Source organism: Monodelphis domestica, chromosome 5 (assembly GCF_027887165.1).
Source record: "Monodelphis domestica isolate mMonDom1 chromosome 5, mMonDom1.pri, whole genome shotgun sequence".
NCBI lineage: Eukaryota > Metazoa > Chordata > Mammalia > Didelphimorphia > Didelphidae > Monodelphis > Monodelphis domestica.
This window is the reverse complement of record NC_077231.1, coordinates 200,479,136-200,505,320: the sequence shown is the minus strand read 5'-3', so window position 1 is coordinate 200,505,320 and position 26,185 is coordinate 200,479,136. Positions and strand designations below refer to the sequence as shown.

Genomic DNA, 26,185 nt, shown 5'->3' with positions numbered 1-26,185 from the left:
CCTAAGTTCGAACCTGACCTATGCCATTTGCCTTCTCTGGGTCTCTCTGGACCTGTTTCATTTTTAAAATAGAGGGAGGGAAAGGTAGTGTTGACCTTTAAAATTCAGTCTAGCTCTTCCCATGAGCAGGATTGAGTGACCAGTTGGTACAAAGCATCCTCGGACTAAGAAATTGGAAATAGGCACTACAGACAGGAAATCAACAATTACGTCCTGAGACGAGTAACTGAGTTGCAAAAAAGCTCCAATCCAACAGGGGGCGCAAACACTGGGCAGACCAGAGAGGCTAGAACCGCGGCTGCTCCCGACACTGGTTTTCAGGCCAACGCCCCCTGGCGGCGGGCTAGGAGTCAGCTCAGGCCGTGCCGGAACAGTTTTTTCTGTTCCGTGCTTTTATCCGGATCCCTTTCTCCACCGGACTCTTCCGGTCAGGCTGTCGGAAAAGATGGAGGAACTGGCATGCTGAGAGCTTTCTAGTTCGGCGTGCGTGCTCTACGGACAGCTCTGTGGCTTTTCTGAGTACGCGCGGCTCCAGCCTTCTGGCTCCATGGCGGGACTGACCCTGTTCGTGGGCCGTCTCCCGGCTTCAGCTAGTACCCCGCAATTGGAGCGTCTCTTCAGTCAGGTGGGGCCAGTGAAGCAGTGTTTCGTGGTCACCGAGAAAGGTAGGGGGCCGCCGGGACTTCTTCGGACTGGGGCTGCGTGGCGTGATCTTCCCTCTCGGGTTTCCCATTGCCAGGGGCTCGGGACAGCTCCCATCCTAGGTGGTGTTTTAGCCCCCCGGGGAGAAGGATAGAGGAGGGTTGAAACGGTTCACAGCCCAGGTAAAATACCTGGGGAGACAAACCAGAGCTGGGTGGCAGGGGGAGAAAGGAAGGGGGAGGGGGAGAGGGAGAAGAGAGAGAGCAGGGAGAGACAGAGACAGAGAGGAAGCCAGCAAGCTCAAGAGCAGGAGATTTGTATCTCCAGGCACTTAGCACAGGAAGGTAGTAACTTTTTAGTGTCGTAGACCCCTCTGGCAGTCTGGTGAAGCTTATAGATTTCTTCTCCCAACAGTGTTTTTAAGTGCATGAAACACGTAAGATGATAAAAGACAGCAGCTTGAAATCGTTACCAAAATATTAAAAAGCTGTTTATCACGCTCTAGGTTAAGAATTTCCACTTTAGAAAAAAGGGACAAGGCTCTTAATTTCTCATCCGGCTCAACAAAACACACATTTCTGCTCTAAGGGGCATGTGCTGTCATCCAATACATATTTCCATGTTTGTCATGTTGTGAAAGAAGACACACTGGACATGCAACCTTAACCTTAAAACCTTATCTTCAGTCTTAGAAGGCAGAAGGGCAGTGTGCTCTCTGTGGGAGGTGGGTAGCAACATCTTTCTTCTGGAATTGTGATTGGCCAGCACATTAAGAAGAGTTTTTAAGGTCTTCAAGGTTGTTTTTACAGTATCCTTATTGTGTGAATTGTTCTGGTTCTGCTCACTTCTTTCTGCATCAGTTCATATTAGTCTTCCTAGGTTTCAGTGAAACCATTCCCTTTCATCATTGCTTTTGGTGTGATGATATTCCTTTATATTCATATTGAATTCATAATTTGTTTAGCCATTCCCCAACTGAAGGGATTCCCAGTTATTTGCCACTACAGATTGTACATAAAAGTCCTTTTTCTTTTTTCTCTTAAATACTCTTTGGAACCTAAGGCTGGGAGTTTTTCTCAACTTGACTCTATGGCTTGGGTGTATGTCACAGGCAGGAGGAATAATGAGAAGGGTAGCCATTTTCAAGAAGTTGATTTTCTTTTCCCCTACCCTATTATAGGTACTCAGGATGAGGTATATGTCCATAGCAATCAGATGTGCCAATTGCTTCATCAAGCAGTTAGTGTAGGTGGCTGCCTCTATTTCTCAACAGGAGGACTGGTGGGGAACCATCATCACAAAAATACACATCTGAATCTGCTGAGTAGGCAGGCTTTTACATCAGATGAGTAATATGGAAGACTGCCTCTCTAATAGTCACCCATATCCAAAACTGCTGGTTTTGTTAGGGTACCATTGTCAACCTACTACTAATAGGATTAGTATTATATGAGCTCTAACTTCTATTTATTTGCTCTTTTTAGTAGATGGGAATAGGGGAGAGAGTAGGGCTACAACACAGCAGGGTCAGGCAATTAGTTTTCATGGCTTAGCATTTTCATTGTAGAGACTAGTGTGTTTCCAAACAGTCTTACCTGCAACTGTAGAAGTGTGCTTTGTTTTTTCAACAACCTTTACTATCTGTCTTAGAATCAATACTGTGTATTAGTTCCAAGGCAGAAAAGCAGTAAGGGCTAGACAGTGGGGGTTAAATGACTTGACCAGGTTCACACAGAAAGTATCTGAGATCAAATTTGAACCTAGGACCTCCTGTCTCTAGACCAGGCTCTCAATTCACTGAGCCACTTACCTGCCCCCTGCTTTGTTTTTCCTATTCATATATATGTATGTTTTATTCTCATGACAACACGAAAAGAATGCCAATTGGTGTTTGCAACAGTAGGTCCTTGACTCTCCAGTTGTGCCTTTGGCTCCATTTCCTTCATGTATCTAAGGAGTAGGGTCTCTGGCCTTTGAACTTTAATCTGCCTACTTTGTATGTAGCCTGGAAAGTATGCTGGCCAGATATGGTCACTTTCCTCTCATGAGGAGTGTTCTATTCCCTCCCCCCACCCCCAAATCCCTTAAAACGATGACCTAGTACTTAGCTCAGTACCTAAGATATACATTCTTAATAAATGCTTATTGCTAGATTAATTGACCTTAATTTGAATCTTATCTAGAGGTTGGAAACCAACCCCCGATGGCAACACACTGCTTTTCCCCCTCTTTAAATTTCTTCTCTTTGAACCAAGAAGAGTAATTCATTGGAAGTATATGAGGAATATTTCTTTCATACATTCTATAAACAGGGGTAGATTTTCCCATGTATGTTAAATATCAGACCCAAAGCCTTAGCAGGTTCTTTTTGTTACTTCTTTCAAAACCATGAGAATCTTGATTGAGCTCCTGGACAGTTCCCAATACCAGTATCCTCTTTGTGCTAGGCAGAGAACAGGATGGATTCTGCTTGTTTTATTTACTTCATAGAAAACAGATAAATTAACATATAAATGTCTTCACATGGAAAGGAAACAGACTCTTATGTTGTGCTACTGTGTATGAAATTTAATTGGATTACATGGTCAATCTCCTGCTTGCAGGGTTCTTGTCCAGGATATAAACTATGTCATGCAAAGGAAAGGGAATTCTAGAGTCTTGGAATTCTAGTTCTACTTTTGATATTTAGTAAAATTATGTGCTTTGTGCCTTTCTACCAGAATTGACCTTTGGAGAACATGTTTTTTTTTTTAAAGGTTCTTACAAACTTCTTCAGTTTTTCTTTCGGCCTTTTAGAGGAAAATGGGTAGAAGCTTATTTCACCTTAAAATATCAACTATAAATATGAGCTGATTTCATTTTTAAATGACAAACAATATTTAGTCTATTGAACAACAAAATTAATTAAAAATTTTTATATGATTATTTGTATGAAACACCAACAAGTCTTCTAAAGAGGAAACATTAGTATTATTTACCACCTCCATAATCATCTCATCCTACTCCATTTTACTGACAAGGAGATCTAGGAGCAGAGAGATTGAGTTGCTTAGAGCACTACAGATAATGATTCTGACTCAGATAAAAGACTTCTGATTCCAAATTCAGTTCTTTTTTTTTTTTTTAATAACACATAAATGAGTTCATTCTTTTTCACCTTCATCTCCTGGTAGTCCCCCTCTGACCCTGTAACTAGGTTCACTGACTTATTTTGGGATAATTTAAATAAAACTAAGCCAAATCCAACCACTCCATTTTCTTGATCTCTTCCAGCCTGATCTTTTCCTGATCAATCCAGAGTCTGGCTCATCCATCTTTAGTACTTGTTCTGAGAATACATGCTGATGGGCCTAATTCAACTGGATGCTCATTTAGCTTAATGTAATAATCAGAACAATGTGTGCTTTTAATTAATTTTTTTTCATAAAAGATGTCTAGATTCTTTTATGCTACTTAAATTTCACTGAAGGAGATTTATAGTATTCAGAGTTTAGGGAGTTAATGAGTTGTCAATTTTAAATACAAGCATTTGAAGAGATTTGCCATTAGTAGGACTTCTTTCCCTTTTCTGGACTTTACTACATCAAATTCTAGATGACATAATTATTTATTTTATAGATGAGCCTATGGCCCAGAGCAGCTAAATGGCTTGGTTAGGATTACACAAGTAATAAGTAGCAGAGCTAGGATTTCCACATCCAGCATCCTGCCACTGTACTAAATGGTCTCTAAATTTCCATGACACTGATGGCTATCTTTGAACCTCTCTCTCCAGTTGACTGTTTTGATTGATGTTGGTACTCAACTGATAATTAAGCAAAGCAATTTCTGTAGTTATATTTGTGATGGAATCTTCTGTCATTTTGGTATTAGAGACATGAAGGAGAGGGACTTTAAGTGCTATATTTTGTACTTCTGTTGTACAATTGTAAAAATCAGTAAAGCCACAGGGTAGGATTTTATATTTTCTATACCTCTTATTTGTGTGAGTCTAAAAATGTGATCTGCTATAGAAAATTGCCAGAAAATATCCCTTCTAGTATTTTCATCAGTCATATCTTGGGTCCATATGTAAATCATTTTCATAAAGATTTTATAACAATAAGAAGTTATATGGGTCAGAAGTTTCTGGTATCTTCTTAATTATCCCCCCCCCCCCCAATGCACTGTTTACCATCTTTTTCCTTCTTCCAAAATCTTTCTCTCTTTGAGATAGTTTTAGAATTTGTCTTTGAATATTTAGTTTTTTCAAATGTTTAATTTTTCATTGGTATCTTCTTTTGTTTTTCACGATATCTTGTCTGCATATTTCTCATCCTTTGTAATAAAAGATTTAAAAAAAGGTTCAGAAAAAAAAAGGGCTGCAGCTAGGTGGCTCAATGGATAGAGAATCAGGCTTAGAGACAGGAGGTTCTGGGCTCAAGACACTCCCTAGTTTTGTGACTCTGGGCAAGTCACTTAACTAATCATTCTTCTGCCTTGGAACCAAGGCTTAGTATTGATTCTGTGGAAGATAAAGGTTCAAACAACAACAATAACAGCAGCAGCAGCAACAAAACCGTAGCCATTTCATCAGCTAAACACATAGTGAATAATAGTGTTCTTCTCCCATGGTCCCTTATCTCAGCAAAGAAGGGGAAAAGTGGCATTTTTTTCATTTCTTTGTGGCCAGGCTTGGTCATTATGATTACATACCAATCAGTGTTTTAAAAACAAATTCTTTATTTCTATTATTGTGGCCATTAATGTATTTTGTTTTATTAGTTCAGCTTTAAGACTGTATTAATTCTTGTGAATCTCCCTTTGGGGTACTTTTAAATGAGTTTCTTCATTATGAACTTAGATCAAAATACTCTTCTTGATTAAGTTAAGACTTCTTACTCTTTTTTAAAAATTCACATAGTTGGGCACAGATATACTTTCTTTTTTAAAAATTTAATTCTTTATTATATTTTTTCCAAATTACATGTAGTTACAATTTTTAGTAATTGTTTTCTGACATTTTGAGATCCATATTCTTCTCCTCCCTTCCTTGAGACATTGTTTCCATGTTGTGAAAGAACACAAACTCATGAAGGAAATGATGAGAAAAATTGTATGCTTCAGTCTGCATTTTTTATCAGTTCCTTTGGTAGTAGATAGCCTTTTACCTTATGAGACCCTAGGAGTTGTTCTGGATCCTTGCATTTCTGTTAATAGTTAAGTCATTCACAGATGATCATGTTGCTGTTGCTGTGTATAATGTTCTCTTGGTTCTGCTCACTTCATTTTGCATATATATTCCATGTTTTTTTGTGATCATCCTGTTCATCATTTCTTATGGCAAAATTGTATTCCATTATAGTCATATACCACAACTTGTTTAGCCATTTCCCAGTTGATGGGCATCCCTTCAGTTTCCAGTTCTTTGCCAGCACAGAAAGAGTTGCTATAAATATTTTGGTACAAGTAGGTCCTTTCCCTCCATCTTTGATATCTTTGAGATCCAGACCTAGTAGTGGTATTGCTGCGTCAAAGGGTATGTATGAACAATTTGATGATCCTTTGGGCGTGGTTCCAAATTGCTCTCCAGAATGGTTGTATCAGTTCACAATTCCACAGAGATACTTTTTTTGATTCTATTAAAAAGCTTACTACAAATGTTCATTTCTTTTTTTTTTTTAAACCCTTACCTTCCGTCTTGGAGTCAGTACTGTGTATTGGCTCCAAAGCAGAAGAGTGGTAAGGGCTAGGCAATGGGGGTCAAGTGACTTGCCCAGGATCACACAGCTGGGAAGTGTCTGAGGCCAGATTTGAACCTAGGACCTCCCATCTCTAGGGCTAGCTCTCAATCCACTGAGCTACCCAGCTGCTCCCCAAATGTTCATTTCTTAAAGAAGGAAAGAAAGGGTATTGACACATGTCCTTTTGGCATAAATGACCCAACCTAACAAATACTTTGTATTCCTAACACATAACATAGAGTAGACCCTTAAAAAATATTTATTGATTAACTTATCCACCCCTCTTCAAAGTACTGTCCCTGAGAATGTTAATAGAAAAAAAAAAGGATTTCTTAATTTTAATAATATGAAGCTAAAATTGGTTTATTTGACTTAATTTTTTTTTACAACTCTATATTGACTTAAAAAAATCCAATGTTTAAATCCTTATGTATTTTGGGGGAGGTTCATTTTTCTTTACTCTGAATTCTTTCATGCATATCTTCCTTTATTTCTCTGAATTCCATTACATTCATAAATGGTTTCATTCATCCAGTTTCCACTCATTAGGTACTCACTTTCTTTCCAGCTTTCTGTTATCACAAATAACAAAAAGCCTATTTTTTTCTTTAGCAACAACATTCTTCCAATAATTCTTTGTCTTTGAAATATAGAACATCATAATTTCCCCCAAAATTTCAAACATACTTATTTAAATAAAATGCTTGATTTGAAGGGAAAACTAGGAACAATTTCTTTAGAGTAACTTATCTCTGTCTAAACATAGATTGCTCTACATGTATCATCCATGTACCCAAAATTGTAACATCATATTTGGTTTTTCAATAAAAGAAAAACACTGAAATTAATCCTATCAGTGAGGAATGCAAGCATTTTGTTTTGTTTCTGTTAACCATGAGAGTAAGATAACTTGTTGGAATATAGCAATAAAAGATGAATAATGGAAAATGGAAAATAAGGAGTATTTTAATAGAGCCAGTTTGTTTTTCCCCTACCCCATTTCCATTTGACAGTCGACACATTCCCAATCCCCCCCCCCCCCCCATAACGAGCATTTATTTTTTCTGGTTCCTACCTCTTCTACCCACTAGTGAAGAAAAAAGGGGGAAAAAAAACCTCCATAAGCATACATTGACATGCAAATGCAAAGTCTTGCTCTAGTTGTACCTAGAAATGTTAATGATTTCATTTTTCACCTTTAGTCTTCCACCTCTATTTGGAGATAGGTAGCATGCTTCTTAGCATGACTCTTAGAATCTTGATTTGTCATTCTATTGATCAGAATTTTCAAGGCTTTCAAAATTGTTTTTCTTTATTGTGATCCTGTTGTTATCTTAGTTCTGCATACTTTACTCAGCATTAATTAATAAATATCTTCCTAGCTTTCTGAAATCATCTACTTCCTCATTTCTCATGGGACAATAATTTTCTATTAAATTTATATGTATTATAATTTGTTTAGCTAGTTTTCATCCATTTGATTTTGTTTTAAATCCTTACCTTTTGTCTTAGAGTCAATACTATTATTGCATCTAAGGCAGAAAAGTGGTAAAGGCTAGACAATGAGGGTTAAGTGATTTGCTTAGGGTCACACAGCTAGAAAGTATCTGAGGTCAGATTTGAACCTGGGACATCCTGTCTCCAGGACTGAATCGATGTCCACTGAGCCACCTAGCTGTCCTCTGCCCCCCAGTTTGCTTTTTATTAAAATATAACATTGGGGGAAAAAATACAAAAAATACCCATTGGTCATTTAGTTAAAAAAAACAAGAAACAAAACACAAAACAGGAGCAACCTATAAGCATTATTCCTGGGCACATAGAGCAGTTTAGTATTGTGTCCTGTGCATGTATATAGCAGTTTACTTTATGTACAATAAAAAAATACAGAAGAAAGAAAAACAAAGAACAGGTAAAACTGTACTGGATGAACCAGAACTTGGTTTTATAATTTTGAATATATTGTTTTCCTTTGGAGTAGAATCTTTGTGGAGAGCCATCATACCCACGCGCCCCGCCCCCCCCCCCCCCCCTCCCCAAGTCTGACAGTTGCAGTTTGGGAAAATGAAGGCTGCTCTTTGAGAAAAGATGAGGCACCCATTGAACCCTCTCTGTGTGACTTCTCCCTCTAACTTCCCTTACTAATGGAATTGTTCTCTTCCCAGTACAGGAGAAATAATATAAGAGCAAATACTTACAGGGTTAACACACACATGTCCCACTTTAATCCCCCCAGATTATTACCCTAAAAAGATTACATTAACAGAATTAAAGCCTAAAGTTCATTACCCATTATCCCTCTCTTTTATCTATTAGAAGAAGTACATTCAGAGGCCCCACACCCACTGTTAGTCAAACACACAAGCACCACAATTCATCACTCCTCTGAAACACAAGCTACTGACAAGCTTCGCTGTTTCATTATGTTTATGATAACCAGACAACGTTGCAAGGTGCCTTAATGAAATACAAGAAAAATGTACCTTGGAAATTGAGGAAGACTTCAATTCTGGTCTGTCTTAAATTACCTTCCAATCTTGTACCTAGCTATAAAATGTTTTGTTATCCATCTCCTAAGTAATTGTGATTGATTGTGAAAGCTGATCAAAAGCAACAATGATTCTCCTAGCTGGTCATCCCACAGGTCAGGAGGAACTAACTTCCAGATCACCTTATTCATGTCATTCATCTCCATCATGAATATTTCTGTTATGACAACATGGTAAATGATCATAGAATGTTGATTAAGTGATTTGTTAATGTATGACACATCCAATTATCTGTAGAAGATCATGTATGTTGAAAAATGATTCTGTGCCAGAAAAACATGTACTCACTGAAGCTATAAAATAAACATAAACCCTGTGCAATGGCAGAACAGCTGCGTGACGCCTAAGCACAGGTCTGAGCACTCAGCTGTCTCTCACCTCTTCATTATTTGCATGACCTCTCCACTTAGAAGGACCCTTGACTTTGGGAGGCCACAGACTCGGCTCTCAAAAAATCCTGAAGTAAAATAGAAGGTTCTCTTTTTGGCAAAAGTGCCTATGTGCTGCTAAGACATATCAATTGAATCTTCATCCTCCATTTCTACCTGCTCTGGTATATCTATTTCATTGTTTGGTTGCCCATAAATTGGAATCGGATCTGCCTCATTGACAAACTCTGTTCACAATAGGCTTTCATTAGTTCACTAAGTAGTATGTGCCTCTTAAATTTAAATTGAATCACAGAACCATTTTGCTTCTTGCTCTGCTCCTTTCAGATTCATTTGATGTTTTTAGTCTTAACTCCTTCCTTTGGCATCTTGTTATCCCTGGTGCATCATGTTGTGTCCTCAGCAGCTACCTCAGAGCAGAATAATACAAATTTAGAAAGAATTAAAAGTACAATTAACACAAAGGGTAATGGAAGGATATATATGGTGGGTTTGAGCAGGCTGCAGCATATTACCAGCAGTGTCTAGCATGCAAGAAATGGCATAAAAGATATTATCAAAGCATAATTGGATAAGGGATAAACTGATCTTATAGTGAGAATAAGAGGCAACAGACGGAATGTAGCACATTGGTATTTCCTGAAACAAAAATAACAAGAGGAAGACAATGTGGCACAGTGGGGAAACTTGGATTTGGATTCAGAGGAGCCAAGTTTGAAAAAGCCTTGATCTACCACTACTTTTGTGACCATAAGCAAACTGCTTAACCTTTCTTGACCAAAGTGCCCACTTACTGTGTGCCATCTTAAAAGGAGGGGGTTTTGGGGCAGATGACTTCTAGGGTTTCTTCACTTCTAATCAATGACCCTATGAAGGTCTCCAGAACTTTGGATAGATTCTTAATGGAGTTGAAATTTTTTTAAAAATAATTTTAAAATATTTTTCCATGTTTACATGGTTCATTTTCTTTACCTCCCAGAGCCGACAAGCAATTCTACTGGGTTGTACAAATGTTATCACTTGATACCTATTTCCATATTATTTGTTTTTGCTATAGATCAGTCTTTTAAAGCCTAAATCCCCAAATTACATACCCACATGTGATAAATGATGTAACATGTTTTTCTTTTGCATTTCTACTCCCATAGTTCTTTCTCACAATGTGGTTAGCATTTTTCCCCATAAGTCCTTTAGAAGTGTCCTGGCTCATTGCATTGCTACTAGTAGCAAAGTCCTTAATGGAGTTTAAAAAAAGAATCCTATATGATGAAAAAAATTTTTAAAGGGGATTAAATAACTACATTGATGAAGTCACAAATCTTTTAAAAGATCAAAGTAGAAGACTTTACTTATCTATAGAAGTATTAATACCTGTTATGCCTGCCTTACATGTTTATGTGTTTAGAATAAGGCACTAGATATAAATTGATATGGAAGTTTTAAAAGTATAATGTAGAAAAAGTTGTTAATAATAGCATGCACATAAATCAATATGGAGGTGCAGCTAGGTAGCTTAGTGGATAAGCCAGATCTGGAGACCCGAGGTCCTGGATTAAAATCTGGCTTCAGTTGTAAGACTGGAAAAGTCACTTAATCTCCATTGCTTAGCCCTTACCACTCTGCTGCCTTGGGACCCAATATACTGTACTGATTCTAAGATAAAAGGTAAGACTTTAAAATAAAATAAAGCAATACAAGGAGTTTATTTTGAAGGGTACCCTAAAGAAATTGAATGTTATTCATTCTGAGAGAGCTATTTAGCTATCATTTTTATAAACAATCTTCTGCATGTTTCTTTCCACCTTTCTCAGTGCTTTTCCATTTTCTTCATAATTCTGGCTTGTAAAAGGGTAATGTTTCCTGTGATATCATTCATAGCAGGTCTCCAGAATTTTAATGAAAATATTCCTATAACTGACAGAACCCCCCCCCCCCCCCCCCTTGCCTTTTAGGTAGTAAGACATGTCGTGGCTTTGGCTATGTCACTTTTTCCATGCTGGAGGATGCTCAAAGGGCTATCAAGGAAGTTACTACCTTTGAAGGTTGCAAGATCAATGTGACTGTTGCCAAGAGAAAGCTAAAGAACAAAATGAAGGAGAAGGAGAAGAAAGGTAAGCCATAAAAGGAGTCAGTTATTGTTGAGGATAAAGGGAAGTATGTAATATAAAAAGAGAGGTGTTGTGGCTCAGGAGACTCTTTAGAGGTTAAGGACTCCAAAATGTCTCAAAAACTGCTTCTAATACTTGTATGTACCTAGGCCTCATTGTCTACTCATTTTATCCCTTCATTCACTCCTGAAATTAGGAAGTCCAGTGCTCCTGCACATAAGCAACTTTGTGGAAGGTCTGTCCTAGTTTGATACCATTCTTAGTAATAACCTGGGCTTGGATTTTAAATCTTGATTATTTATCTTCACTGTGTTGATCATGACTCAAAGTATTACCTGTAGCTCCAGTGTTTTGGTGTTCTAGTATTCATTCCTCTGACACATGCCTTCTTAGTTATTATTTCTCTTTCCTTGTTAATCTCATGCTTGGAATTCTGTGGTTTTTTTCTTTATAATCAAGGGCAAGTATTTGCTTCTTCCCCTTTCTTTTATTTTCCAGAATGCTCAGACACCCCACAAGAAGAACCAGAGCCAAAACCCAAGCCTAAGAAAACCAAAGTAGCTGACAAAAAAGCTAGACTGATCATCCGGAACCTAAGTTTTAAGGTAGGAGCAAGTAACTGGAGAATCTGAATTGAATAATGAAGTGGGGCTCCAGAGTGCTGGAAATGTGACCTTTAAAAAATGTGAATTGTCAGTGTACTATCTGCCTAGGATAGTGATGCATTTTGAAAAATGAGTTGTTGTTATAGGATGTCAAAAAACAGATCTGTTTAGAAGAGAACCTGTGAATAGCACTAAATGTGGAGGATTTCTCTTTTGGAAGGACTTCATAACTAATCTTCCATGATTTTTCTATCCTTTCTGCCACAAATTCTATAATAAAACAGTGCCTTTTGTTATAAGTAAAGTTAAGTGTGTGCAGAGGGCAGAGGCAGATTGACAGCAGAGTGCAGAGTTCTGGAATTCTGGGGTAGAGTAGCTGTTGTTGGAGAGAGATAGTTAAGCCTAGGGGCTGTGGTTTTTTTTTCTTTGGGTGGATTTGAGGAGATTAGTTTTTTACCTGTGCCATTTGACTGCTTGTTCTTCACACCTTACCTGCTGTTTGGATTATCCTGTTAAAAAAAAAGGGCTTAACTATCTCTCTCCAAAAACAGCTATTCTACCCCAGAATTCCAAAACTCTGCACTCTGCTGTCAGTCTGCCTTTGCTCTCTGCACACATTTAACTTTACCTATAACAGTTTCCAAAATCTGATTTTCCCATCTTCTAAAACAAATAATTTACTCCTAGTCGACTAAAGTCTCAAGAACTGGTTGATGCTTCAGGTTTGTGGTTACACTTTGATTTTTCTCTTCAGTGTTCTGAAGATGATCTGAAGACTTTGTTTGCTCAGTTTGGTGCTGTCTTGGAGGTGAACATTCCTAGGAAGCCAGGTACTGATGAACCTCTCTACCCATCTTATGAATCAGAATGAAGTTATAAAAATGTTTAGCTAGTACATGACTCCTTGTGTTAGGCACTATCCAGAATACATGTATGAGGTTTTGCTTTTTTCTTTGGATATTTCAGGGTAGATCAAATATCTTATTAGTCTTACAACTATGGTCCTTAAAGATAAGTCATTTGCCTTGAACTTGGGTCAAGGAGCTAAACTCATTATGAGTGGGTTGGGGAGGTACGTCCTTAAGCTGGAGGGAGGCTTTAGTCATCATTTTATTAAAGTTCTTTCCCCATCTTTGCAACTTGTGTTTCTATGACAGTACCTTCTAAAACTTATTGCTCACTTACTTGACTTTCTATGTTGTATCTTCTTACAGATGGAAAAATGCGAGGCTTTGCTTTTGTTCAGTTCAAGAATCTCTTAGAAGCAGGAAAGGCCTTGAAAGGCACTAACATGAAAGAAATAAAAGGTAGGTCTGCTTTACCTTCTTTATTCTACAGAAACCTGGGAAATATACTTAGTGTTTAGGTAAATTGTCAGAAAAAATAAACTCATTTCTGCTTCCTGAAAAATACAAGGTTTTACATTAGTCACTATTTCATTGTCAGTGTACTAACTACTTTGCCAATGTACTTAATCATTTCCCTACTGACAGTTTTTCTTATTGTTAAATTTTAATGAACCTGATGTTGCTCTAAGTATTCTTTCTCTTTCTTGTTCTTACTTTTTATACTTTTAAAATTTTGATTGAACCAAGGACCCAAAACAATTGATAATGGATAAAAATTGATGTTCTCTCTTTGAGTTGATCTAATCTAGCCTTCTTGATTTGTTTTGAAAATTCAGATTTGCTGATGCTCCTTTTATCATAGTCATTTTTATACATACCCTTCCTTCCCAATGAGCCCTTCCTTGTAAGAGAAACATCTCCAAATCAACCCAGTGTGACCTCTTAACTCTGAGCTTTGACTCTAGGAATATGGCTCCCAAATTCCTTTCCCATTAAATTAATAGTTTGCAAATTATATCAAAGCCGTTGGTTGATAATAATAACTCACATTTACATAATACTCTAAAGTTTTTAAGCAACTCATTGAACTTGCTAGTTCAGATGTTAGCTTTGGCTTTCTTTTTTTTTCCCTTTACAAATAAAAAGTACTCAAGTTCAGAGAACTGAACTGACTTGCCTTAGGGTCAGAGACAAGAGTTTGAACAAATCTTGTTTCAGTTCAGTGTTAATTTTCCCCCTTCATTTTTTTTTCCTGACATTTTCCTTTCCCCTCTCCCCAGAGTCCTGGAGGTGTAGAAGGTGGGAGTGGATATGTGTAGTGATCGATGGGGTTGGGGACCCTTCCAATTTCCTATAACTCTTCTAGCTCTCATTGGGCAGCTGCTGTGGGAGAGTACGTAATATTGCTAAAGCAAGGATAGGTCAATTCTAGGAGTTTTCAACACTTCCTTATGTCCTGAGGCTAGAAAGAAAAAGATAATGTTACAAGGGAGGAAATATTCTTTCTTTCATTTTTTAATTTAAATTTTATTTTATTTTGGAAATATTCCTTCTAATGCCCATTATTCATCTGGCAGGACGGACAGTGGCTGTGGATTGGGCTGTGGCCAAAGATAAATATAATGCAACACAGTCTTCTACTTCAGGTAAGGTTTTAGTACTTCTCTGGAAGGGATGCTTACATGTCCTTTCTAACTCTTGAATTCCTGTTGGATTTCTGCTCATCCTTTGAAAATCAAATGATACTATCCTAACCTTCCCTAATTTCTTCCTTCCTTCACATAGCACTTTGTTTAATCCACTTACCTGGTGATGTTGGGTAGTATGACATTTGTTTTCTTATCTTTTCTCATCTGCTTAATTCACAATATTACAGGGTAAGTGGATTAAACAAATATGCTGATATATAGTGAGATCTAAGGTTTAACAGAACACATCCTGAAGGCTGGGGCAGGTAGTGGCCCAGGGGTTGGAGTACCAGTCCTAGAGTCAGGAAGACTCATCTTCCAGACACTTACCAGCTGTGTGACCCTAGGAAAGTCATTTAACTTGTTTGTCAGTTTCCTCATCTATCAAATGAAGAAAAGGAGAAGGAACTGACAAACCATCCCGGTATCTTTGCCAAGAAAATGCCAAATGGTGTTTAGAGTTAGACACAATTGAACAACAGTAGCAACCTGGAGGCTGTACAACAAATGCCTGAGGAGTTGTGGGAAAATAGGTACATGCGTTGTTACTATGCTCCCAGAGTTTTAAAAAAATGTATACCTTTTGATTCAGCAATACTACCATGACTGTTATACTTCAAAGACCCATATGTACAAAAATATTTATAGTAGCTTTTTTTGTAATGGCAAATATTGGAAACTGAGGGGTGCCCATAAATTGGGGAATAAGTTATGCTATTTTAAGATGATTGAATACTGTTGAGTTGTAACAGAAACCTGGTACTTTGGCTGAACTGATGCAAAATGAGCAGAACCAGGAGAACAATTTCCACAATAACAACAATATTATAAAAACAACTTTAAAAGTCTTATGAACTAATTAGTGCAAGGATCAATTGTTTTTCCAGAGAAGTATTGTTGAAATATACTGCCTTTCTCTTGACAGAGAGATGATGGGATTCAGAGTGCAGACTGAAGCATTGTTTTTTTGGGCATGGCCAATTTGAGAATTTGTTTTTTAAGTATAGTTTGTAATGGGTTTGGTTTTTCTTGCTTTATCAAGAAGGGAGAGGAGTAGGGAGGTGTAAGAGAAATAATGTAGAACTAAAAATAAAAAAAATTAAAGAAAAAAGAATAATAGGTAAGCAAACTGAGAACTTAGAGCTTATTTTCAATTTGGAAATAATTTTCAAAACTTTTATCTATGTCTTTGGTTTTTACATCATGTTCATTTCTTGGTGTATCTTTCCCCCTCTCACTCAGCAAGCCATACTATGTAACAAAAAAAAAAAATTCTTTTTAATAATTTCAGCAAAACTAACCAACCTGTCAATTGCATTTTGACAACATACATAATGTTCTAGACAACAGTCCTCTCCTCCCTGCCAAGAAGGAAAATAAATACATTTTCTTATCTTTTCTGTGAATTCAGACTTGTTCTTCATAGTTAATCTCATACAGCTTTGAGTTTGGGGAGTTTTTTGTTGTTGTTGTTTCCATTCACATTATTGTCATCATTATTTGTTGTGTTTTCCTGGTCCTGCTTGCTTCCCTTTGAATCCATCTTCCTAGGCTTCTTTGAATTTCTCATATTCATTTATTCTTATGGCAGAGTCATAGTGTATTACATTCATATTCCACAATTTGTTTAGCCATATCTCATTGAATGAAAAAACAAGTGAATTTCAGTTCAAGACCAGCTCAAGAGAGCAGATTTCATGGGGCAATAAGTTATATGACTGTGGTTTAGATTGGTGGTCTTTGATTTGAGCTTTATGTTGGGCCAAAGTAAGTTTTTTGTTGCTGTTCCCTTCTCTTTATTCCAAATAAGAATAACATTCAATATATTTTTCAGGAAGGTAAAGATTTTTTAAAAGTTGAATGATGAGCCTCAGCTTTTATTTAGTTATTCTCTTGGCAGGTGAAAAAATTAAAGTCTGAGAAACTTAAAACACAGTAATGAAGATTTATTTATTTATTAGGGCATTGGCATTGGTCTTTCCATCTCACCTAGCAACTACTTGACTTTCTGTGCCAGATTACCTACATTATTTTCCTCTTTTTGATTCATAGACGAGGAGCAAAAAGTCACTGAATGCAGACAGCAGGATTCAAGACAAGAGGAAGGCAATGAGAAGGAGAATAAAGATGCGGATGATGAGGAGGAGGATGAAGATGATGAAGATGAGGAGGAAAATGAGGAGGAAAGTGATGATGATGAAGAGTTACAAGTAACTAAGCCAGCAAAGGCTCAGAAGAGGTGAGTAACAAAGCCTATTCTGAGTACAGAGGGGAGGACGAACTGTAGCTCTTTTGTCTTTGGAAATAGAAATGACCTGTGTAGTAGAACTAGGAAGGCCTCTTGACTGGCATAGGTTCTTTTTTTTACTTTCTTTTTTTTTATTAAAAAAATTTTTTTTTAAACCCTTGCCTTCCAATTTAGAATCAATACCATGTATTGGTTCGAAGGTAAAAGAGTGGTTAGGGTTAGGCAAAGGGGGTAAAGTGATTTGCCCAGGGTCACACAGCTAGGAAGTATCTGAGGCCAGATTTGATCCCATGACCTCCTGTCCCTAGGCTTGACTCTCAATCCACTGACCCAGCTGCCCCCTGGCATAGATTCTTAATTGCTGATGGTTCACTTTTCAGGGCAAGCAAAAGACCACTAACTTTGGATGCAGAGAGCAGTGAGGAAGATGAGGACAGCGACCAGGAGGAAAAAGGTAGCAGTGAAGATGAAGAGGAACCGAATCAGAATGAAGTGGATTCTGGTGAAGAAGACCAAGGTTTGCCTAGTAATTATTTTGCACTGAGTACAGATCTTTATTCATTTATTAAGAAGTCAAACCAACATTTTAGGTCACGCTTTAAATAGGCCCTTCATGTTTGTTTAAAACTTTAAGAAATCTGCATCCTGTTCTCTCACCTCTTTATTCAGAGCTCATTTTTGAGGAGTTGGCATAGGGAATAGATATGTTGGGAAGGTGAATATTCTTCCCTAGTGAATTGAAAGTTGTTGGACCTATCCTACTTAAGTGAAATATTCAAACAGAGAAGATGGCAGCTTAGATGGTCAGAATGGTTTATCTGCACCTGCCACTGTAGGTGATAACACTGGTATCATGTATACATTGTAGGTATTATAAAGCTTATTGAAACACTTCTTGAAGCAGTAACTGTACTTCCTAAACATGTCAGTGAGAACTAGTGTGGTATAATGATATAAAGTGCGGGGACCTGGGAGTCATGATGACCCGGGTTTGAATTCTGGTGCTGACACCTACTGGCTAGGTGCCCCAGGGCAGATCTCTTGACTTCTCAGTAGACAAAGTAATTCTGGAAGATTGTTATTGGTTGCAGAATAGTTGCTCATCTCCATTGATTTAGGGACTTTTCTCATGACTATTCCCTACTCTAATGAAATCATAGATCTGGACCTCAGCAAAGGGTCAGCACCTTTAACTTATTACATATACTTTAAGGGTCAGTAATGTCAGATGCTATGGGAAAATCCAAATCAGTTGAATTTAATCCTGGAAGCTTTTTTTGGATGAGGCATTACAGGTGCAGAAGTTACAGAGTCAGTAACCATGTCCTCTTTATAAGGGAAGTATTTTAATGATAACAACCATCTAACTCCCTTCTTCATTTCTGTGGTTGTGAGTTCAGGCTTATAGGGAAACTTGCTTTTCCACAAGCAGATGGGAAGGTGTACCAGTGCTCACATTTCTGCTTTTTTTTCCCCTCATTGAAAGTTAATGAGACCCTGCACTACCTATCGATTCAAGTGCCTCTTTTCATTTCTCGTCAGATGAAGAAGAAGTTCCAAAGAAGAAAAAGAAGAGGAAATTACCATCTGATGTGAATGAGGGGAAAACTGTGTTTATCAGGTAGGGCCATATTCCTCCCGAGTGGCAGCATCATGTGCCCCTGGGGATCAGTGTTGCAAATGAAGCCCTAAGGACATTGTCTCTGGGACTCATAGCACTACTTTGAGGCTTTAGAAACATACTAAGAAAAGATGGGATTTTTTTTTTCTTTTTAAAGGCAAATAGTGTTAAGTTAGTTGCCCAAGGTCATGTAGCTAGTAAATGTCTGAGGCTGAATATGAAATTGGGTTTTCTGTGCACATTCTATCCACAAGTTTTTCCTCATTGTTTTCTCCTTCCCATCTTTCTACAAACTGTCTTAATTAGCCTGCTTTGGCCCTTCTTTTCCATTCAGCTCCTCTCCTCCTGATTCTTTCCTCCTTGGTACTAAACCTCTTGAAAAATGTTTTCTACCCCTACGAAAGAGAAAAAGAGAGAGAGAGAGAGAGAGAGAGAGAGAGAGAGAGAGAGAGAGAGAGAGACTGACTCTCTCTAACTGTTCTAAGGTCACATGTAACCCCCAAAACTAGTCTCCTTTTTTCATGCCTTATCCTCTGACCTCTCCAGCTTTTGGTACTATTACCCATGCCTGCCTACTGGACCCTGTGCCCTTGGTTTTAGAGAGACCTGGTTTTCCTGCCTTTTTGAACACTTGCCTCATTTGGGGTGCCACAGGGCCCAGAGTGAGTCTTGGAGTCAGGAAGACCTCAGTCCAAATCCAGCTCAGACTGGCTTTTGGTCAAGGTGTGTCAAGTTACCTGTATACCTCAGTAAGACCTTCTTCTGGGATCCAGACCTGTGTCAAGTCAATAGTTAGTAAACATTTATTACCCACCCAAAATGAGCCAGGAATTTTACTAGGCATTGGGGATACAGATATAAAAAAGAAAGACAGTTCCTGTCCTCAAGGAGCTTACCTTTCAATGAGAGAAGACAGCACATGAAAGGAAGCTAGAAAGTAGGAGTGAGAATACTGATGCCGATTGGGTCTTGTAAGATGTGATTTTCCACTGATGAGTTTACTTTGGGTGTGCTGGAGAAGCTGGAGAGGTCCAAAATGAGTTGAGTACAGACAGTAGGAGATGAGATAGATTTCTGATAGCATTTATTGGCTTTCTCTTTAAACCTGCCATGTCTTCTTACTTGATCATTTCTCTTTTTGGTTACACTGTTTATTGTGCCTCTTCAGTTTAAAACCTTGGGCTGCTTTTTTTTTAAACCCTTATCTTCTGTCTTATAGTTGACACTAAGTATTGGTTCCAAGGCAGAAAAGTGGTAAGGACTAGCCATTGGAGTTGTGACTTGCCTGGGGTCACATAGCAAGGCAGTATCTGAGGCTAGATTTGAACCCAGACCTTCCCATCTCTAGGCTTGACACTTTCCACTGAGCCACCTGAACCTAGCTGTTCCTACTTTGACCTATTGATCTTTGACTTCTCTTTTAAGCTCTCATATTTCATCAGTACCAAATCCTTCTGGTCCCACATCTATAACATCTCTGACATTCTTTTCCTCTGCTTTTCTTAAATTGTCTTATTTTTTTCCAATTAGCCAAAATCTATTTTCTTTTCTTCCCCTCTCCTCCTCATTCTCTAATGAAAAAGAAACTCATATAAATATATGTGTATTTTTATATTACATATATGTGTGTGCACATGCTACATATAGTCAAGCAAAACAGATTTCCAGATTGGCCATGTCCAAAAAATATGTCTCAATCTGCACTTTGAGTTCTGCCCCCTCTCCGTCAGGAGGTAGGCAGCATGTTTCATCATTAGGTCTCTGGAATTGTGATGGTCATTGCATTGACTAATTCTTAAGTCTTTTAAAGTTGTTTTTATGGTATTGTTGATAGTATTCTTATTGTAGAAATTGTTCTTCTGGTTCTGCTCATTTCACCATGCATCCTTTCATTCAAGTCTTCTCAGGTTTCTCTGAAACCACCTGCTTTGTCATTTTTATAGCGCAACAATATTTCATTACTTTCACGTGCCATAACTTGTTTCCCCATCGACGGGCATGCCCTTATTTGCAGTCTTTCTCTCTACAAAAAGAGCTGCTATAAATATTTTTGTATATATGCGTCCCATTTTTTGTTCTTCAGGTGTAGAGGTTGTAAAGGTATTGCTGAGTCAAAGGATATGCCTGCCCAGTTTAAAAACTTTTGAGGCATGTTGACTATGCATTAATTGTGCCTAGCAGTGCCTATAGCCCCTCCAACATTTGTGATTTCCTTTTTTTGTCAGCTTTGCCAATCCAGTGAATGGGAAGTAGTACTTCAGAGTTGTTTTAATTTGAATTTCTTTGATAACTTGAATTTCTTCCTCTGGAAATTGCCTGTACATATTCTTTGACCATTTATCAATTGGCAAATGGCTCTTCTTGAATGTTTGAATCCATTCCTCACTTATCCCAGACTGGAGATGTATATCAGTGAATCTTGCTGCAAAGATTTTTTTTTCTCCCTAATTTCTTGTTTCCCTTCTAATTTTAGCTAATTTGATTTTGTTTGTGCACAAATGGTTTAATTTAATGTAATTAAAATTGTCCCTTTTACCTCCTGTGAAGCTCTGTGTTTGGTTATAAGCTCTTTTCCTTACCCATGGATCTTACAGGTAATTTCTGCCATGCCCCTTTAATTTGTTTATAATATCACCTTTATATCTCTATCATGTGCTCATTTGAAGCTTTCCTGAGTATGTGGGTGTAAGCCATTACTCTCTGTCTAGTCTTCCCAGCAGTTTTGTTAAATGGTGAATTTTTACCGCCAATGTCTGAGATCTTTGGATTTATCAAATACTAGGTTGTTGTACTTGTTGCTTTCTGTGTATTGCATACCACCTCAGTTCCAGTGATTGACCTTTCTATTTCTTAACCAGTAGTAGATCTTTTTGGTAATGATTACTTTGCAGTAGAGTTTGAGCTCTGGTACTGCTAGGCCCCTTTCTTTCTCACTTTTTTATTATTTCCTTGGAGAGTCTTGACATTTGGTTCTGCCAAAGAAATTTTGTTATTTTTCTAACTATTAAGTAATCTCTTGATCATTCTTTTTTGATAATTTTATTCTAAAACAAGCCCTCATCACTAGCATGAGCTATTGTAATTGCCTTTTTTGTGGATTTTCCTGACTCTACTCATTTCTTCCAGGCTATCTTTTATACCAATGCCAGATTAAACAACAAACATTTATGATGTTGTGCACTATCTAGGCACCTTGGATACAAAATAAAAAATGAAACAGACTCTGCCCAAATCAAGAATAAGAGGAGAAATAGCATGTACATATAAAAAATGTCCAAAATAAATGTAAATTACTTCTTGCAGTTTATTTTGCCCCCAGACACAGGCTTCTGTTTTTGTTATTACTTGAAGATAATTATTTTATCACAAAGAATAATAGGAAGAGAAAAAAATCTGAAGTTAGAACATAGTGCTTTCAGAACCATTGAGACCATTTCTTACAAATTCTCAACTAGTAAATAATATGTGAAAGGAAAGGAATCAAACAGATGTACAAAAGATGGAGAGAATGGGGGAGACCAAATAAAGCATGTCTCAGGATGGAATGCTGTTGGAGACATCCATCTGTTCTGTTCTGTTCTGTTCTGTACTGTGTGAAATAATTGTGCACAGAGTTTATGGTAGCTACTTAAGGGAAAAAAAGTCAAACTGTCGATTTGTATTAGAACTCATTTTCTCTATTCCTGGAAGAGTGTGTACAGCTGGGGAAATATGGAATTTTAGCATTGTGTTGAAATATTAGAAAACAAATAATGTTTCCAACATTCCTAAATCTTATCTAGAAAAAAAAAGGATTTGTAACTATTTTCTTTCAGTAAGCTTGTAAACATCTTGTTTTCTTTAAATCTGGAAGCTTATTATTTAGAAACTTTTGCTTTTTTTTCAGAAATTCAGCTAGAATCCCAATTTCTCTCCCTACCCCCCCTTTTTAAGACTCTTACCTTCTGTCTTAAAACTAATACTAAATGTCACTTCCAAAGCAGAAGATAAGTAAGGGCTAGGCAATTTGGGGTTAAGTGACTTGTCTAAGGTCACAGCTAGGAAGTATCTGAGGTCAAATTTGAACCCAGGTCCTCTCATCTCCACTGAACCACCTAACTGCCTCCATAATCCTGATTTCCTTGCTCTGTAATCAGCATTTCAGACAATGCAGGTACAAAGGAGTTTGCATTTGTGGTGGGTTACCCTCTCATGACTTCTGATTCTTTCATAGAAACCTGTCCTTTGACTCAGAGGAAGAAGACCTGGGGGAGATTCTCCAGCAATTTGGGGACCTTAAGTATGTTCGTATTGTCTTACATCAAGATACAGAGCATTCCAAAGGTAACTGTTGGCAGCCAGTCAGGTTGTTAAGAAGTCTGGAGTCTGTTGCTATTGCTGTTTAAATGCATTCATTTTTAAAAAAATGTAACTTTCATTTAAAAATATTTTTCCATGGTTCCATGATTCATATTCTCACCTTCCTCTCTTCCCTGTCCCCTCCTGGAGCTGATAAGCAATTTCACTGAGTTATACATGTATTAACATATTCATTTTTGATTGAATATCTGCTATGTTCAGGGTATATAAAAGGTTCTGAGGGAGATGCAAATAACCCAATTTCTTTAGCCATTCTCCAATTCAATACATTCAGCCAGAAGTTATGTTTTTTTAAAAACCCTTACCTTCCACCTTAGAATCAATACTATGTGTATTGGTTCCAAAGCAGAAGTGTGGAAAGGGCTAGGCAATGGGGGTTAAGTGATTTGCCCAGAGTTACATAGCCAGGAAGTATCTGAGGTCATATTTGAACTCAGGACCTCCCATCTCTAGGCCTGACTCTTAATCCACTGAGCTACCCAGCTGCTCCCAGAAGTAGTTGTTTGTTTGTTTTTTTAAATCCTTACTTTCTGTCTTTGGAACAATTCTGAGACAGAAGGGCAAGGGCTCTGCAAACAGGTTTAAATAACTTGTACAGGGTTATACAACTAGAAAGTATCTGACTCCAGATTTGAATCCAGGACCTCTCATCTCTAGTTCTGGCAACTATATGCTGTGACTTAACTCAAACACCCTCTGCCCCCCTCCCTGGCCAGAATTTTAAAAATCACCTATTACTTCCAAGCTTCTGTGCTCAACCTGTGGGAAAACAAAGACAAGTGAAAAGCAAATCGTTGTCCTCCAGGACAGAGTTGGGGAATTCAGCATGGAAATAGAAGAGGGAGAGAGCACTGACTAGAGGGATTGGGAAAGGTGTCCCTTAAGTGATGACTCATAGCTGAACTTTGAAGGAAGCCTGAGATGCTAGGAGCTAGAAGGATTCAGGTATGATAGCCTGGTCAATGGTGTAAAATTACGAAGTGGAATATTGAGTTTGGGGAACAACCCACAGGCCAGTTTGGCCAGAATATAGTGTGTGAGGAGGAAATAGTGAGAAATCAGCTTTAAAAACTGTCCTGGAGCGAAAATGTGATGAGCCTTCATCAGGGGAACTGGTATTTTATCTCAGGCAACAGGAGCCAAGAGGGTGATCAGGATAGTGACATATCAGACTTGCTGAGGAAGATAATCTTCCTTGGCAACTCTGTGGAACATGGATTGGAGAGGAGAGTTCAATTAGGAGATTATAATAAGAGTCTAGAGGTGCTGGGATGAGGATCTCATCTAGGAAGTCTTGAATAAATAGGAGGAAATCTTTGTAAGGTAAATATGACAGAATTGAGGAGACTTGGCTACTGATTGGATATGATGGGGATTAAGAAAGGAAAAGGAGAGGAGGGAGAGAATTGAGGGTGATTCCAAGATTGTAAATATGAAAGATTAGAAGAAGACTAGTTCTTCTAGAATGAGGTAAGTTTGGAAGAGGATTGGGTTTGGGGGAAGTTTCTACTTGTTGAGCTTGGGATGCCAATGGGTCATCCAGTATGAGACGTCCCCCACATAGTTGGTGGAACTATAGTTTGGAGAGACATTAGAACTGTCCAGCATGTTCTTCAAGGTGATAATTAAATAGATGGTAGTTGATTATATTATTCAGAGAAAAGGTCTAGAGAGAAAAAAGAACACAGCCAAGGCTAGAACCTTGAACTCAGTTGGTGATTAAGGGATTTTGGTCCTAATCCTGTGCTAAACTTGGTCACATAGAGATTATTTGGGGGACAGATCTGACATTGGGATTTCAGGTTGTTGATTTATAATCATTTAAAGAGTTAGATCAGAAAAATTATGATTCCATTTATTGGCTCCAACTATGTGGGTCCAACCTGCCTATCCTATTTGGTTGCCTTGAAAATGGAGCAACTTAAAATATTTTTGATACAAAAATTGGTTAGAAAATGTGTTCTAGAATAGACCACAGGAAGAGAAATATAAGTTGAATTTTTTTTTCTTGATTGTGTTTATCTAAATTGAAAATGTGATGGTCAGCTCATATGTCCACAGAACTATTTGGCCATTACCTAGCTATTTTCTATAAGAAAGGAAAATGACAGGATAGCTTGATTGCATTTGCAAGTGACTTTAGGTATGCTGCATCCCAGTGCTTCATGGTGTAGGAGCAAAGAAAGTTTTTCCAACCTGGATAAGTCAGCACTTCTCTGGATAGAGAATGTTGAATTTGGACTTCAACATTTGTAAAAATGATACTGGAAGAGCCAGTGCACACAAGAATACTTATGCAGATGGCACTTATTTCTTCGAGGTAGTCATGTGCTGCCATGTTGATAGGCATAGATTGTAGGGAGAATTCATCAGACTGCAGGAGGAGGCAGGCAGAAAAGGAGCAGATGAGCTTCAGTGTTGGCAGAAAAAAAGGTGCCATTTTGAGAAAAAAAAATAACTTGAATTATACCTATTAAGAGAATTAGTTTTGAGCTATTCTTAGCATGGGATCTTTTTAGTTATTCTAGATTGTTCCCTAACAATAATCTGCATCCAAAAAGGTACCACCTCACACCTATAAGATTTACTACTTTCCTTTACTGCCAGTGTTGGAGATGTAAAATTGAGACACAAATACATTGTTGGTGGATTCATGAACTAATCCACCCACTCTGCAGGACAATTTGGAACTATACCCAAAGTACATTCCCTTTGATCTGGTAATACCACTACTACAGGGTCTGTATCTCAAAGAGATAATAATAAAAAAGGGGAAAGGACCCACTTGTACAAAAATATTTATGGCAGCCCTTTTGTGGTGGCAAAGAATTGGAAATTGAGGGGCTGTCTATCAATTGGGGAATGGCAGAACAAATTGTAGTACATGTTGGTAATGGGGATACTATAAGAAATGAGAAGCAAAATGATTTTTGGAAAAAGCTGGAAAGATTTGCAGGAACTGATGTAGAGTGAAATAAGCAGAACTGGGAGAACATTGTACATAATAACAGCAATATTGGACGATGATTATCTGTGAATACTTGGCTACTCTCAGAAATGCAATGATCTGGGACGATCCTGAAAGGTATGGTATCCACATCCAGAGAAAGAACTGTTGGAGTTATCTTTCACATCAGTGTATTTTTGGTTTTAATTTGGGATTTTGATTATGTCTGATTTTGCTCTTACAACAATGACGAATATGGAAGTGTGTTTTGCATGACAGTAACCCACCCCCCCAAAAAAAACCCCAAAGGTCAAAAACATTGAGAGAAATGTTAGAAATAAAACAAAAAGGATTATTTTACTTGCAAAATGATAAAGAAGTTAGTCATAAGGAAGTAGGTGTCTACTATATAAGGATTATTTTTTACTTTTTGTTGAATACAGAATTATCAGAAGATA

General features: G+C 37.8%; 1 protein-coding gene across 4 annotated transcripts in view; it reads left to right on the top strand.

The window, feature by feature from the left end:
• Positions 1 to 324: 324 nt before the first annotated feature.
• The window catches only part of RBM28 (RNA binding motif protein 28), a 42,837-nt gene continuing 16,976 nt past the window's right edge, over positions 325 to 26,185 (top strand). For 2 of the 4 annotated variants that reach the window (XM_016426145.2, XM_016426144.2), the window contains exons 1-10: positions 333 to 665; positions 11,256 to 11,414; positions 11,910 to 12,016; positions 12,771 to 12,846; positions 13,231 to 13,323; positions 14,442 to 14,510; positions 16,605 to 16,791; positions 17,181 to 17,326; positions 18,343 to 18,421; positions 22,635 to 22,744. In XM_016426145.2, coding sequence (XP_016281631.2) covers positions 548 to 665; positions 11,256 to 11,414; positions 11,910 to 12,016; positions 12,771 to 12,846; positions 13,231 to 13,323; positions 14,442 to 14,510; positions 16,605 to 16,791; positions 17,181 to 17,326; positions 18,343 to 18,421; positions 22,635 to 22,744 — 1,144 coding nt within the window. In that variant the 5' untranslated portion in view covers positions 333 to 547. Of the gene's footprint in view, positions 666 to 11,255; positions 11,415 to 11,909; positions 12,017 to 12,770; positions 12,847 to 13,230; positions 13,324 to 14,441; positions 14,511 to 16,604; positions 16,792 to 17,180; positions 17,327 to 18,342; positions 18,422 to 22,634; positions 22,745 to 26,185 lie in introns of all 4 variants that reach the window. The other 2 variants (XM_001371842.5, XM_056799672.1) reach the window with 2 other exon arrangements.